We start from the raw sequence: 14,995 nt of genomic DNA, 5'->3' as shown, positions 1-14,995 counted from the left end.
GAATTATATAAATCCACTAATTTTAACTATTAATTTTCTTTATATTTCTTCACATTCATACTATTTTATAGCATTATGAAAAATACTTACTTATAAAATGTATTAAATAAAATTTAAAATCATTTTTTTTTTTTTTTTGATAAATTTTAATTAAAACCTAAGAATATAATATATCAATTATTTTTTTAATTTAAAAATATTGCCAAACATTAATCTTGCATTTAAAACAATTTTTTTTTTTTTTGAGGGGAGGGAGGATTTGAGCCAAGTGCTACTCCAATGATCTTTGTTTAAATGATGCCACTGATAATGAATATTATTTAAAATAAAAAAAAAATTTAGATATAAAAGTAAAATTAGCATCAAAACTTATTTTCATATAACAAAAATAAGTTACTCATGAATCTTAGTATGAAAGTTTAGTATATGTGTATATTTTATATGAATGAATTGAGTTTTTGTCCATTTCCCAATTTTTTAAAAATATTTTCAGTAAAAACTTTTTTATTTTATTTTTTTTATTTTTACAAGAAATATACGATCTATACAATTAAGCACAATAAATATATGTGAGATACCTTAACCTAACTTAAGTCAATTTTGTTTATCATATCTGTCATCTACCAACACCCTAAAAATTTTTTATTGGTTAAGATTGAGAATTTAGTATCATAATTGAATTTATAGTAATATTGTTATTATAAAATCAGAAGAAACAAAACATTAGTCCAAATTAGATAAATAAAATATTTTTAATATATTTTTATACAATTTTTACAAATATATCACTCAGTGTCCAATGCACAATATCAGTAAAATATATAAACAAACAATAGTAATTTATAAATGAATCATCAAAAAATAATTATGTTAATATTTTTAGGAATTATAAAGATTATTTATTAAGATTGGAAAGACATACATTCAAATTTTGTTATAAATTCTAACTCATCATTATCATACAATGGTTCTTTACCACGTTCCCAAAAAATATTTTCTAGTTCCTTAAATTTTTCATCAGGAAATATATGAAGTGCCATATCATTGAAAACATCATCATAAATAAAGTTATCACAACATTTTTTTTCTATGACGTATGGAGATATTTTTTGTACATAATAAGCATATTTATTTAAAATCCGGTCTAAAGTTGAAGTCACTGTTTGATCAATACTATTACAAACAATTATACAATTTGTTAATATTTCCTTATTCCAATTAGCCCATAATAAATTATTTAATAACTGTTTTGGACAATGAGGCATATATACAAATGTACCAGGTAACAAACGCCGTTTTCCTTCTTCATTTTCACAAAGTGAATCACATCCAACTTCAGCTAAATGGGTACGTTCAGCATCCGTGAATTTAGGATCATAAACATAACAGTTTTTCACTTTAAATTCATTCTTAATTGTTAAAAGTAAACCTAACTGGTATTTAGATTGTATACTCTCAAAAAAATTTCCTAGTCCATAGCATAGAATTGATGATGGATTGGATCCATTTAGTACCATTTTAATAGTTGCTGAAAATTGTATCCAAAAAGGAGAAGTGGCAATGATATTTGTACATTCTTCTATGCTCCTAAAAAATAAAAAATAAATAAATAATAGCATAATATAGTATATAATTGATAAACTCAATTATTAAATGGTTATTTAAATAGGTAGATAATAAAATATATGTTTCCATAAATTATGTTGAGTAGTATAATTTTTCCAAATCATTATTTTTTTCTTCTTTCATATTCTACATTTAGAATTTATTTGGAATAAAGGATTTTTCACAAACTTTTTTTTTAAATGTTAGTAAATTTTCATCATTCTTTTGGAATAATGGACTAAGTTTCATACTTTTACATAACAACATAACTAATAGCAAAACAAGTTTATCATTCATTTATTTTGGCAAAATACTAATCACTAAAACTAAGCATTTTATTTGTATTCTCAGAAATATAATCCTATTGGTTTTATTAAATAGTTGGTCAATGTTGTTAACAAATTCAATATTGAGAAACCAAGTCCAACTTTAATGATGATTGAATAATAAAAATAAATACATTATTGTTAATCTATAGATTCAATACTCTTTCAAATATAAAGTCATTAACTTGTATAACTATAACAATTAACAATATACATTTTATGTAGTGTAATTAGTTTTTGTGTTCATTTAGTTAATAGATTTAGGAGTTGGTACTTACTTTTTGTATTTTTGGGTTCTTGTTGAAAAGAGTTTTCGATTTTTTTTTGACATGATAATTTTATTATATTACAAAATTTAAATTCTACTTCATAACTTTTATCTTAGGTTAGTTAAGTTTTAAAATACATTATATTCATTAAATCGTTCAAGTTTTCGAACAATTTGAAAAACAAATAAATAAATAATAATATTTGAAAATTCGGATTAGTAACTCTTATCTCTATAGATATTAAATTTTTAGAATATTCTATTATCTACTATAAACGTGATAGTGTTGAGAATGTGTTGTGATAGCTGATAGGTGAGAAGTATTTAATTAATTAATTTACACTATTCACTATTCACAGTAGTCAGCAGTCAATGTACATTATACATAAAAAGAAAAAATAGTACAAGCACGCTTTACTCCTAATTCCTATACATTTGCTCTTGTTGAGATATTTATCCATTCATGTATTTTAATAGATCATCTGTTTCATAATTTTAAAGTTTAAATAATAATTTGGTATCACTATAATCATCGATCAATAAAAAAAAAGGCAATAGTGTCAAATTTTCAAATCATAAAAATACAATTCAAGATTCTGCTCACAGATTTCAGAATACTGAAACTGAACTATTGACTTCAGTCATGCCCTGTCCAGTCGCAAACTCGTTTACAGACGGTGGCCGTCCAATGAGCATAATATGTAGACATGTATGGTAAAGACTAACGTGGCCCGGCATTCGCAAGCACAGATGTCGCTGTGATCTGCCAGACTTAGTGATTTATTCCTTTCACTTTCGCTATCCCTTTTTATTGATCCTTTTTCCCGCTCACGTAGTTTATCAACATTTTCAAAAATTTCGAAAAATTAGAGTTTATTCTGGACGGTAATGGCGTATGAGACGCAATCGTGTAGCAACACACGTCTTCAGAGCTGAACCCCACGTCATTACGTCACTCGTTTTCCACGACAAAAATGTGTAATTCTATTTTGTAACGTCATCGACAAGAAATGCACATTCGTGCGTATTTTAAGCGGGCCCCAACTCGAGCGAGTACCTATACTGTTATTGCCAAAATTTCAATAAACGGATTTCCCGACCGTAAACGATTAGAAGTAAGCGTAGACGACGACAATGAGAGCTTTTTGGTCATTAGGTCGACCGTTTATGAATTACCGTCACAGTAATGAATTACGATGAATTGACGACGATTATGTTTAATTATGATTTATGACGAATGATATATTGAATTACGATTTACATTTTTCCTCTTACCGTCACAGGCGCATTACCCGCTGCGGATCATAAGTCAAAACGGTGTCGCAGCTGACGAGGCGGCGGACACTGACACACGCCGCGGCCGCGTTATCACCTCGTCTTATCAGTTATCACGGACTAGCGGACCACACCACTGCACCCCGACCGTCTGCCCATCGACTACGACCAGTGGCGTGCGTTTGCGTCGTGTGCGTGTGCCCGTGTCCACGACTGCTGCCTACCGTTTGGCCGTGCGTGCGTGTGCGTGTGACGTTTGTCAGTGTGTGTGCGCGATCGAGTGTGTTCCTCGCGCCTGCCTAACCTACTTCGCCGAACCGCACATTTTAATTGATCAAATTTCAGAAAAAAATAAAATTTGACACGACGGTGTATAATATATTTTATTGTATACCATTGTTGTCCGCCAGTCGTCACTGCCCTGGTCGCGGACAACCGTAGAAACCCGCTGAGAATTGTCGACACAGTCGCACGCTATTCCGCCGTCTGTGCGTTTTTTCAGTTTCTCGTATCGTTCTTTCGTTCTTCTCTTATTCGCCCAAAATGACCACTAACGGCGAAGAGACCACTTCGGATCGCAATGTAGAGATATGGAAGATTAAGAAACTCATCAAGAGTCTAGAAATGGCCAGAGGGTAAGTGACGTTATTACATCAATGTACTATTATGCATACCTACCTACTTATGTTTGAGGTACTACTTCGTCGCTACCATTGCATATGTGCCCCACAAGACGTTGGTATGCCTAACGAGTGTATATTTCGATATCTAATAAAATGATTTCCGGAGTTTTCCTATAGTAATTGGTATAAAGTAATATTTTTGTTAGGTCAACGTCCGAAATTGCTTAAGTCACGTCCCATAGTGAATAGTCTATACTAATACATTGCAAATAAATTTATATTTAATTTCAATCCAATTCCATAAAAAATATTGTTTTCCACTTATAATTATACTATTTATAACCAGTCTTGAAATGTCTCACAATGAAAGTCACTGTAGGCATTGGCCATAAATGTCTTCAGTACGCATTATCCAACATATTTTATTATTATAACTTTCATGTACATAATAATATAACTTATATTATTGTTTTTATTGTCTGGTTTCGTTTTTTTTTAAAAATTAGATTCTAAATAACTCAAAGTCCAATATTACAAAACACATTTCATAGGAATTAGATATTTTTTCCCTAAAATTTGTATTTATGTTAGATAGGTAGCCATAGTTTTTATTGAATTGTATAATTCATAATAAATATTATTGTATGTATGTATTAAACAATAAGGTAAATTAAAAAAACCTTTAAGTATGTTTTTAATTTATAAGTTAAAAATGATAATTGATAAGTAGATATATCCCTATTAGTTATTTTATACCAGAAGTAATCTAATGTTCTGCTCTTATAGCTTCTGGGTGTGGTATATCTTTACATTACTTAGGTAATACTTTTGGAAGTATTTAGGAAACTGGAAGACGTTATGATTTCTTTTTGTATTAAAATAAATATCTATATCTAGAACTATTATATTATAAATCACTATTAGACTCATTTAAAAAACAAATAAAGAAATTATAAATAATATTAAGCATACTTAATCTATATATTTATATGAGTGATTTTATTTAAAGTAATTTTTTAGGACCAATTTAGGATACTAATGGAAATTTATATAAAAAATACATATTTGTGTCTATACTTTTACTCTCGTGTTGGTCTATTTAAATTATGATTTTTAAGACATTGTTTTGCATTAGAAAGAAGATAGTATTCCCCATATAAGTTGCTATTTATAATAATATTTAATGGTTAATCAATTTTATTTTTAGAAGTGTTAAAGATCAATGATAGTTTTTGAAGCAAAGCATAATATTTTAACATAAATAACCCAATTACCATGTTTACAATTTTTAAATTTTTATTTCTAGTAATGGAACAAGTATGATATCATTAATTATACCACCTAAGGATCAGATTTCTAGAGTGAGTAAAATGTTGGCTGATGAATATGGTACTGCATCAAACATCAAGTCACGTGTAAACAGATTGTCAGTATTGGGTGCTATTACATCAGTACAGCAAAGATTAAAACTTTATACTAAAGGTAATTATTTTAATTTTAATTTTATTATTGTCTTATTTATTAACTATGATCAATGTTTTATTTATTAGTTCCGCCTAATGGATTAGTTGTATATTGTGGAACCATTGTGACTGAGGAAGGTAAAGAAAAGAAAGTCAATATTGATTTTGAGCCATTCAAACCCATTAATACTTCTTTGTACCTTTGTGATAATAAGGTAAAAATGATTTAAGTTTTCACTCAAGAACACATTAATTTAAATTATACCTATTAAGTATTAACAATGATTTATATTAAAGTTTCATACAGAAGCACTAACAGCACTATTAGCAGATGACAATAAATTTGGTTTCATTGTGATGGATGGTAATGGTGCATTGTTTGGTACATTGCAAGGAAACACCAGAGAGGTTTGATTAACTTTAAATTTTGTTATTTATATATTTTATAATTTAAAAAAATATACACATTTTTTAGGTTCTTCATAAATTTACTGTTGACTTACCAAAAAAACACGGTAGAGGAGGTCAGTCTGCTTTACGTTTTGCTCGTTTACGTATGGAAAAACGACACAATTATGTACGCAAAGTGGCAGAGGTAGCCACTCAGCTATTTATTACAAATGATAAACCTAATATAGCTGGATTAATATTGGCTGGTAGTGCAGACTTTAAAACAGAACTTAGTCAATCTGATATGTTTGATCCTGTAAGTATATTTAATTCTTATTACAAATATTGTAATACAAGTTGAATAATAATAATAATAATTTTCTTTTAGCGGTTACAAGCTAAAATTATTAAATTAGTTGATGTATCTTATGGTGGTGAAAATGGTTTTAATCAAGCAATCGAATTAGCTGCTGAATCATTACAAAATGTTAAATTTATTCAAGAAAAAAAATTAATAGGTAAAAATCTATCTAATGCTTCTATATGAATTGAATATATTTTTAGTGTCAGTAATTTAAATATATGATGTAATAATGTTCATATTATACTAAATTATTATCTTAACCATTGTTATTTTATAGATAACATAAATTATTTAATTTGAGTTGTGATATTACTTTGTTTTCAGGACGATATTTTGATGAGATCAGTCAAGATACTGGAAAATATTGTTTTGGTGTTGAGGATACTTTAAAAGCTCTAGAACTTGGATCTGTAGAAACATTAATATGTTGGGAAAATTTAGACATTCAGAGATATGTCTTGAAAAATCATACAACAGCGGAAGAAAAAATATTACATTTAACACCAGAACAAGAAAAAGATAAAACACATTTTACAGAAAGAGATGTATGTCTAATTGATCTTGATCAATTAACAATAACGACAATTTTTAAAATAATTAAAATATATTATGTTATAGACTGGAGTAGAATTGGAATTAGTTGAGTGTCAGCCACTTTTAGAATGGTTGGCTAATAATTATAAAATGTTTGGAGCTACCTTAGAAATAATCACAGATAAATCACAAGAAGGATCACAATTTGTTAGAGGATTTGGTGGTATAGGAGGTGAGTAATTATACATTTAAAAAAATTAATTATTTATATTAGCAATGGAAACAAATAAATGTTATCATAATTTTTAGATATATATCTAATATTTAATTATATATAATATACTAGTTAATAAGTTTTAATAATTAATACTATTTTTAAATTATGGTTGGATTCATTAACCTTTGGGCTATAAGTATAAAATTTAAATTTATTGACAGGCATACTCCGCTACAAGGTTGATTTTCAGTCCTTGCAAGCGGATGAGCCATTGGACGATGTGAATCTTGATGATTACTAACTAAATTTACTAACCCAAGGTAGCTTCATTTACAATTAACAAATACTGATGTGTGTTATGTTATGCATGAGTACATTTTGTATTGATTTGATTTAAATGCATGCATAATTAAATGCAATTCTTTTTATTTTTTTATTAGAATAATTATTTATATTTTTATTTAAAATTTAAACTTACTTAGGTATGCTTTAGTTTTAATCACAATTAATAAATTCTATAAAAGAAAATTTAATTTGACTAAAATATTTTGTATGAATTCAAAATTGTTTGTAAAACATCTAATTTTAGTTATTTAATATTTTTATTTGACTACTTTGATAGATAGTGACTTACATATTTTCATAAACAGTTTTAAATAAATGTTAATATCATTATTAATAATTTACAATATTACTTAAGTGAATAAATGGATAATATATTTATTTTAACAGCTAAAATATATTGTGACATTTTTTATATTTTTTGTATTTTGAACTTTAAGTGTTTATAAGATATAATTAATATACTCTAAGAATATTTAATTAATGAAAAAATTTAATTTTAATTTCATATTTCAAGAAATATATTTACATTTCTAAAATTATAGAAAATTGTCTAAGTAACAATTTTTTGCTAAGAAATATTTTAAGTTTAGATTAATGGATTAATTGATTAATTAATTGACTTAATCATATATTTTGTGGTGTATTGTTTTAAATGTAAAGTTTTATATTTGTTTGAGTTTTATTAAAATTATAACATATTTTTTAATATGTTGGTAGTATCACTGAGTGATTTTGTTTTTTTGAATAAAAATGATTCTACTAATAGGTGAAGTCTCTTAAGACTTAATATCTTTTTGAGTCTTTTATGCTTCATTTTTATATTTACTTAAAACTTTTTTAATTATTGTGTTATATTTGCTTTTTTAAGATAAACTTTCAATAGTTTACTTATACACATTTTAAATAAGCAATATTTATATAAAAAAATGTTCATACTTTCTCCACTTACATTGGTCACATTTAAAATTATATTGTCAAAACTTTTTATAATTAAATTGTATTTAAAAGAATACAATAGAAAATTTAGTACAAATGTGAAGCAAATATAATATAAACTCATTAACTTTTTGGCAATAATGTGATCAATGTAGAGTGAACTTAAATAGTAGTAACTAGTAAAAATACATATGTCTTTTGATTGTTTCTTGCTTATTTAAATGTTTTTCTTATACTTTAGTGTATTTGTTTGTTTACTAAGCAATGTGTTTTTATTATAATTTTCAGGATTATTACGTTATAAAGTTGATTTTCAAAGTATGCAGTGTGACGATTTGGATCCAAATGAACTTTATGATATTGACGATTATTAGGATGTTGAATGTTTAAAAGAATACCCATTGAATACTTAGGGCAACTTAAAATAAGTACCGTTCATATTAGCTTAAGCATGTTGGAAAAAAGAAGAATTCTATTATAATTTTAAACATAATTATTTCCTTACTTTGATGTTATCTTTTTATTTAAAAGTAAAAAAAATAATCATAATTCCATTAAATTTAAAAATATATATTTATATTTTTTAACATTTCAATATTGTGTTTCCCTTTATTATTATTTAAGCGCTCCAATGATAAAATTAAAAAAGTAGATTACAGTGAGTAATACAGGGTGATGTGTGAGTATTAACACAGGTTATTGAAAAATAATTTTGTTTTGGAATGCTTGGATTATAAAATTAATTATCAATTTTTTTTTAAAGATTTAATTTGGGCTCAATGAACTTCAAGAATCCCTATTTTAAATTAATTTATATTATTATATAAATTAAATTCTCAATGTTCTATTCATAGTTTTATTTACTTTTTGTACTACTTTTCAAAAATGGATATGTCTGATAATTTAACAAAAACCATTGTTACATCCTTTTAATTCCTTCTATATGTAAAATAATTATTATAAACATAGTTTTAATATTATATAATTTTAATATTTTATGTAGATAGTTATATTTTTGACTTATTGATTTTATGGTATTATTGTACAACTCGGTTCAACTATTTTTTCTCAGGCTTTATATAATTTTAGTAGGAATTATCAGAGAATAGTGCATATTTGATTCAACACTGCAAAGGCACAATTGCATATTTATTTTTATTTATTCAATTTGCTCAACTGCTATAAAAAATAAATATAATTAGATAAAAAAAAATTATTTTTAGAGTAAATTTTTTTATGTCCACAAATATGTATTTTTATGCTTTTTTTCACGAACAAGAAAAAATTCTAATCTCTAAAATTTTAATTCTTTGGTTTAGTTTAATTTTTAGATCTTTAAAAACTACCAGCATTATAAAATATTCTTAATGTGCATACATGCTCTTTGGGTGGAGTACAAATATTTAAGCGATCATGTGATAGTATACAATTTGTAATTTGTACAACGTCTTATATTAAAATATTATTTATCTACAGGAGTGGCCTTAGAATTTTTTGACTTATTGAAATGCTTTTGAGTGGAACACCTTAGATAGGTAGTTTTTTTTTGTTTTAACTTTTAGCCTAATTTATATTTTTACTATATATATATATTTTTTTTTTAATTGTAAAAAATATAAATAGAAGCTTGAATTTCTAATACGTACAAAGTTTTTTTTTTTTAATAAGTTGTAAATTGTATTGCAACATTTTTTTATATATTTAAATTCGTAGGCAAAATATTTTGTAACCAATAATAATATATACTTAATGAGAAAAAAGAATTAGGTTTTTCGAGTAGAATAAAACCAATCATATTGAATTATTAAATCAAAGTACTACATTTTTATTTATTTTAGCTATGGATAATTATATTTATATATGATAACACAAATATTTAAATATTACTATAATAATAGTTTTATATTACTTTTTTCCAAGTAGATGTGGTTTACAATTATTGTTTGTTTTTTTACTGTTCAACAGTTAGTATCACATAAGATTATCCTAATTTAGGTTTGCACAATTTAATTATTGTTTTTTTGTTATAATTGGACAAGACTACAGGAGTATCTTCATACAATTTGAATTCAATCTGATAATACACTCTATAATTTATTTTAATGTTGGAAAACTTTCCCGTTGTTTTAAATGATTAATAAAGTCTTTCAGTTAATATATCAAACCAAAATAATATATGTTGTAGAGCATTCTCGCGTTTCAGAACAGTGTACTGTTGTCTGTTTCCAATGATTAGGGAGTACATGTTTTACAATTCAATCACACCAATGTATAAATACGTTAATCATTAAATATAAATAAGGGCAATACCATAAAAGGCTGATTTGACTTAGGATTATTCTAGTATTATCCTTAAACATAACTGTTATTTAACTGATATAACAACAATTTAGACACGAGTAATTAATTGAACCAACAAAATATAAATTGTAAATAAAATTGTATTAAACATGGATAAAATTATAGGTTTAAATGTACAAGCTCTACTAACCTAGAAGAAAACACCACATTAATTTATGTTATGTTAAGTACAGACTTTGAGAGTTATAGGATTTAAAACATTTTCAATTCAAATTATCATAGTTCTACTACTAGTAAATTTAGAATTATCTAGTTATGAAAGTCGACAGATTGTTGACTAGATGTCAAATGTAATTTATTAAGAATATGGCTTAAGATTATTACAAAGCTAATGATTTGGTAGTTGACAAAAATGTATGATTGTAAGTAGTTGGTATTGACATGTTGTGTTCTTAAAATAGAATAATAAAACTAATACATTAATTTAACCGTTTTACTTAGATTTTAATCAAATGAAAACCAGAAGTCATGATAAATATTTAAACTAATTTTTAATTATTTAAAAATGTAAGTATATTTTATCAACAATGTTCTTTTTTTCTTGTAAAAAAAAATAGCAAATTACCACAATAACGTTTGTACATTATTAGCAGTTTGGCTATAATTATTTATAATGTAAGTAAATATATAAAATTATGATATACATGAATATATTGTATTTATTTAAAATCATTATTTTCTTAATTAATTTACTTATTGTTCTCTCAACAACTGGAATCTCCGGTCAAGGTCCAATTCTTCACCTTCCAAACTGTTATCCGGTACGCTTGGTAGGTCTGTAAAATTTATTTTTCCATCATTACTACTATTGACATATTAAATGCTACAAATATTCTACCTGAAATATTAAGTTTTCCTGTGTTTGATGCTATTGGTTCATTTTTACTCAATAGGTCAGCCAATTCATTTTCTAATTCTTGTTCGTTGTACTTTTCCTTAACATCGACTAAACTACCCATTGCTGATTGCATATCTTTATGTTCGTCTATGACCTGTAATAAAGATAATTAAAAGTGATAACAATATTATTTAATTACTAGACTGTAAATACTTCAGCTAATTCTGCCATTGTTTCATCAACATTATCGATTGTGAGACCAGTATCTTTAGATGAAAGCTTTAAAGCTGCAAGTCCATGAGCATATGATTGCAATACCTATAGAATTATGATTTTAAATTTGGTAAAAACACTATTTAATCATATTTTTAATTGTTATTTACTTCAGCATTGTATTTCGATTCCTCTATTCTTGAAATTAAGGCTTGCACATTGTCAAGTGATTTCAGCTGCTTTTCTATTCGTTTATCAATTTCTTTCTTTTTTCGCAGGTATGTTAGTGCCTAAAATTTTTTAATTGATTTATACTAAATTAATATTTGATAGTAGAAAATATGTATTACAAATGCAAGAAATGTTGTTTAAAAACTTACAATAGGCTTCATATTTTTGGCTATATAACTTTTAGCTTCTTTAGTCAAGGATTCTTTTTCAAAATCCATATTGCTAATTTCACCAATTAATATTTTCTCAGTTTCTTTTAATTTGAAAAAATTTTTTTCTAATTCAGAAATGGGTTCAACATCTTTGTCACGACTTGCGATTTTAACTAATGTCTTGTTGGTTACTAGATGTTCACCGCGTTCAACAAAAACTTTATTACGAATTTCCAAAGAGTGTACTATAAGTTCAGTAGAAGACATTGACACATCATAATTCCACATTTCATGAAGTCTTTTTTGTAAATCATCCATAAAAAGAATTTGTGATTGTTCATTCACAGAAATAGTGTTAAATAGCTCATTAGCTTGGTTCTTAAAAATAAAAATACAGCACTTAAGAATAGTAAAATATTAAAAGCTTATGAAAAAATGTATTACCTCAATCAAATGTAAGACAACATATTCAGATTTTTCGTCAATAACAGGAGTAGGCGGTAAGATTGATTCTTTAATTCTATCAACAGACCACGACAATGGATTTTTTACTAAGGTGTTTACTGCCCAAGTTGACCAATTACTGTTGCTTTGAGACGTCATTTGCTCAAAATTTGACCGGGATTTTATACTACCTTCTCTGAATGAAAAATATAACTATAACTTATATGGTAATACATTTACAAACAGTTTGGACATAAATATTAATGATATTATAATAAGTATATTTCAGTGTTTCTTAAACTGTGTTGCGCAGAACTCTGGGGTTCTACAGAGATCACTTTAGGATTCCATGAAGCTTAAGTAATGTTTTTAAAAATTTTGAGAAAAATTACTTTAAAATATCTAACTAAAGATAAGAAATGGCTAATAGGGGAAAAAAATTTTTGTGCAACTTTCATCAATAAAACCCAATATTAAGAATATTTGTAAAAATAAAAATCAATTTCACTTATCTCATTAAAATTATAATTTAGTTTAATTAAAATATTATTATATACAATTGTTATTGTTATTATTTTTATTTTAATAAATTTTATGAATCAAATACTTTTAACATATTGTTGTTATATGAAATATTTATAATTTTTATTGAAAATAATCCTAAAAAAGCTAAAAAGCTAAAAAAAGGTAGGGTTTCCACGATAAAAGTAAACATCAAAAGGGTTCCATAGATAAAAAAGTTTGAGAAACGCTGATATATTCTATATCTATATTTTTATAATAATTTTGAAGTTAAATAATATTATAAGCAGAATATTATTTTCATGAAAAGATTTTTTGAAAATCAAAAATATTATGTTTATAGTTTATTTTAATAGTAAACATAGCCACATTTGATATATATATACACTTGAAGAAATGGATTCTTTGAAATAATGTCTAGTAATATAATAAATATAAATAATTAATATTTAAAATATTATGTTATGTTTATGAACTTAATTATACTCCAACCAGTTTAGGTATACTATATTAACTATTAAAGTTATTATCAACATATTACTAAAATCTATTTCAAATTAGAATAAACTATATCTCACACAAAAAATGATCAATGCCAGGATCTTTTGGAAAGTGTTATCATTGATTGTCACAAAGGCATGTTTTTGAGTACCACTTAGTTTATTTTTAATTACTTATATAAGACAATTTCCAAAAGCAAAAGTAAAATATAAAAAATAAAAATGACTAAAATTATAATCAATTTAATAGGTACCAACGTTTTGTTATAAATTTCCAATTATAATTTAGGCATATGAATTTTAAGTTCTATTTAATGATCAAAATTTATTCTAAATTATAAAAATTAAATTAAATTTTATTTCAAATTATAATAATACATAGATTTATAGTTGAAAAGCTAGAATAAATGGATTTAGCAGGAAATTAAATCTTAATAGGTAAGAAATGTTTATGAATGCATTATGTGAATGTATAATTAAGTCTAATTTAGTCATAAACTTAACAGAATCTATAATAGATATGGTGAAGTAGTTTGATTCAAGTATTATGGTTTATTAATTTTATTTTTCCTAGTTTAGGATTTTGGTAAACCAAACTTACCTAAACATATCCTCAACAACCGTCAGTAGACATAATGGCGATCGTCCTTTAATTAAGAACCATGTTTTCAATTCATTTACAGAAAATGAACATCGGTGCCTACGGTCGCACTCTGATACAATTGTATTTTTCCAGAATTTCATTTTGTTGTCATAATTCACTTCATTTACAGACCGATTTTTAAATGGAGCCATTAATACTTTAATCCGTTCATCAGATAGACCTTCAGACCATTTTGGATTAGACATATTTATTGATGATTATTAAGACTTTAATAACACATTAAACAACGCTTTCATGAACCACTCGTGCACAGGAATGGAATATTGGCAGAAGGCAGTATTTTATAGAGTATAATTATTAGTGCAAACAATATTTTAAATTTGTATGCAAGAGTGAATGCAAACGCAATACTTAGAAATTTTATTTAACTGCTATATTTTATCACCTAATATCTTATCATCATAATAAGTTAGTTCGCGTTTGATATCCCACAATCCACAGATAATAATAAATCAACCAATGATAAGGAAATTCCTCATATTCAACATGTTCATGGTCATGGCCGATTCTTACAATGAGTTGCCTATGGTATACTCCTTAAGCTAACAGCATTTTCTAGATGTATCAATTTCAAAATGTTTTGGGTTTTATGAAGCTATTTCATTTTGAAAGGGAACCGGAGTTTTTATGAAGCTATTTAGACATTTAAAATTGTTGACTATTTTTAATATTTTTAGTTTTCTAGTTACTTATAACTTATTCATATAATTTTAAATTTTTACAT

At 25.7% G+C, this 14,995-nt stretch overlaps 3 protein-coding genes across 5 annotated transcripts; 1 reads left to right on the top strand and 2 right to left on the bottom strand.

Annotated features, from left to right (window-relative positions):
* Positions 1-792: 792 nt before the first annotated feature.
* On the bottom strand, positions 793-3,610 carry LOC112594093 (SRR1-like protein). 2 transcript variants are annotated; one of them, XM_025338717.1, is made up of 2 exons: positions 3,475-3,610; positions 793-1,587 (listed from the first exon to the last, which is right to left on the bottom strand). In XM_025338717.1, exon 2 carries the CDS (start codon positions 1,515-1,517, stop codon positions 903-905), a length of 615 nt encoding a protein of 204 aa, XP_025194502.1. In that variant the 5' UTR covers positions 1,518-1,587; positions 3,475-3,610; the 3' UTR covers positions 793-902. The 2 variants fall into 2 exon arrangements, with proteins under 2 accessions (XP_025194502.1, XP_025194501.1); XM_025338716.1 differs by lacking the exon at positions 3,475-3,610 and adding an exon at positions 2,210-2,723.
* Positions 3,611-3,759: 149 nt separating this feature from the next.
* Positions 3,760-8,892, top strand: LOC112594092 (eukaryotic peptide chain release factor subunit 1). 2 transcript variants are annotated; one of them, XM_025338715.1, is made up of 10 exons: positions 3,760-4,109; positions 5,404-5,579; positions 5,648-5,775; positions 5,858-5,968; positions 6,036-6,266; positions 6,339-6,468; positions 6,639-6,859; positions 6,933-7,080; positions 7,287-7,385; positions 8,635-8,721. In XM_025338715.1, exons 1-9 carry the CDS (start codon positions 4,018-4,020, stop codon positions 7,364-7,366), a joined length of 1,317 nt encoding a protein of 438 aa, XP_025194500.1. In that variant the 5' UTR covers positions 3,760-4,017; the 3' UTR covers positions 7,367-7,385; positions 8,635-8,721. The 2 variants fall into 2 exon arrangements, with proteins under 2 accessions (XP_025194500.1, XP_025194499.1); XM_025338714.1 differs by lacking the exon at positions 7,287-7,385 and having other exon boundaries at positions 3,764-4,109; positions 8,635-8,892.
* A 2,322-nt stretch (positions 8,893-11,214) lies between these two features.
* Positions 11,215-14,644, bottom strand: LOC112594091 (charged multivesicular body protein 7). The gene is made up of 7 exons (XM_025338713.1): positions 14,209-14,644; positions 12,586-12,781; positions 12,139-12,519; positions 11,929-12,048; positions 11,759-11,863; positions 11,546-11,699; positions 11,215-11,483 (listed from the first exon to the last, which is right to left on the bottom strand). The coding sequence occupies exons 1-7, from the start codon at positions 14,454-14,456 to the stop codon at positions 11,401-11,403; spliced, it is 1,287 nt and encodes a 428-aa protein (XP_025194498.1). The 5' UTR covers positions 14,457-14,644; the 3' UTR covers positions 11,215-11,400.
* Between the last annotated feature and the right edge of the window lie 351 nt (positions 14,645-14,995).

Source organism: Melanaphis sacchari, unplaced genomic scaffold (assembly GCF_002803265.2).
Source record: "Melanaphis sacchari strain LSU unplaced genomic scaffold, SCAv2.0 Contig21_pilon_pilon, whole genome shotgun sequence".
Taxonomy (NCBI): Eukaryota; Metazoa; Arthropoda; class Insecta; order Hemiptera; family Aphididae; genus Melanaphis; species Melanaphis sacchari.
This window is presented reverse-complemented; position numbering and strand designations above follow the sequence as displayed.

Excerpts from the sequence above, each read along its gene's own strand:
- LOC112594092 (XM_025338714.1), top strand. The coding sequence starts at position 4,018 with ATGACCACTAACGGCGAAGAGACCACTTCGGATCGCAATGTAGAGATA. Across the intron at positions 6,267-6,338 it reads AATCTGATATGTTTGATCCT|CGGTTACAAGCTAAAATTAT; the intron begins GTAAGTATATTT and ends ATTTTCTTTTAG. Across the intron at positions 6,860-6,932 it reads CACATTTTACAGAAAGAGAT|ACTGGAGTAGAATTGGAATT; the intron begins GTATGTCTAATT and ends ATTATGTTATAG.
- LOC112594091 (XM_025338713.1), bottom strand. The coding sequence starts at position 14,456 with ATGTCTAATCCAAAATGGTCTGAAGGTCTATCTGATGAACGGATTAAA. Across the intron at positions 12,049-12,138 it reads CCAAAAATATGAAGCCTATT|GCACTAACATACCTGCGAAA; the intron begins GTAAGTTTTTAA and ends AAAAAATTTTAG. Across the intron at positions 11,484-11,545 it reads AGGAAAACTTAATATTTCAG|ACCTACCAAGCGTACCGGAT; the intron begins GTAGAATATTTG and ends TAAATTTTACAG.
- LOC112594093 (XM_025338716.1), bottom strand. The coding sequence starts at position 2,262 with ATGTCAAAAAAAAATCGAAAACTCTTTTCAACAAGAACCCAAAAATAC. Across the intron at positions 1,588-2,209 it reads AGAACCCAAAAATACAAAAA|GAGCATAGAAGAATGTACAA; the intron begins GTAAGTACCAAC and ends TTTATTTTTTAG.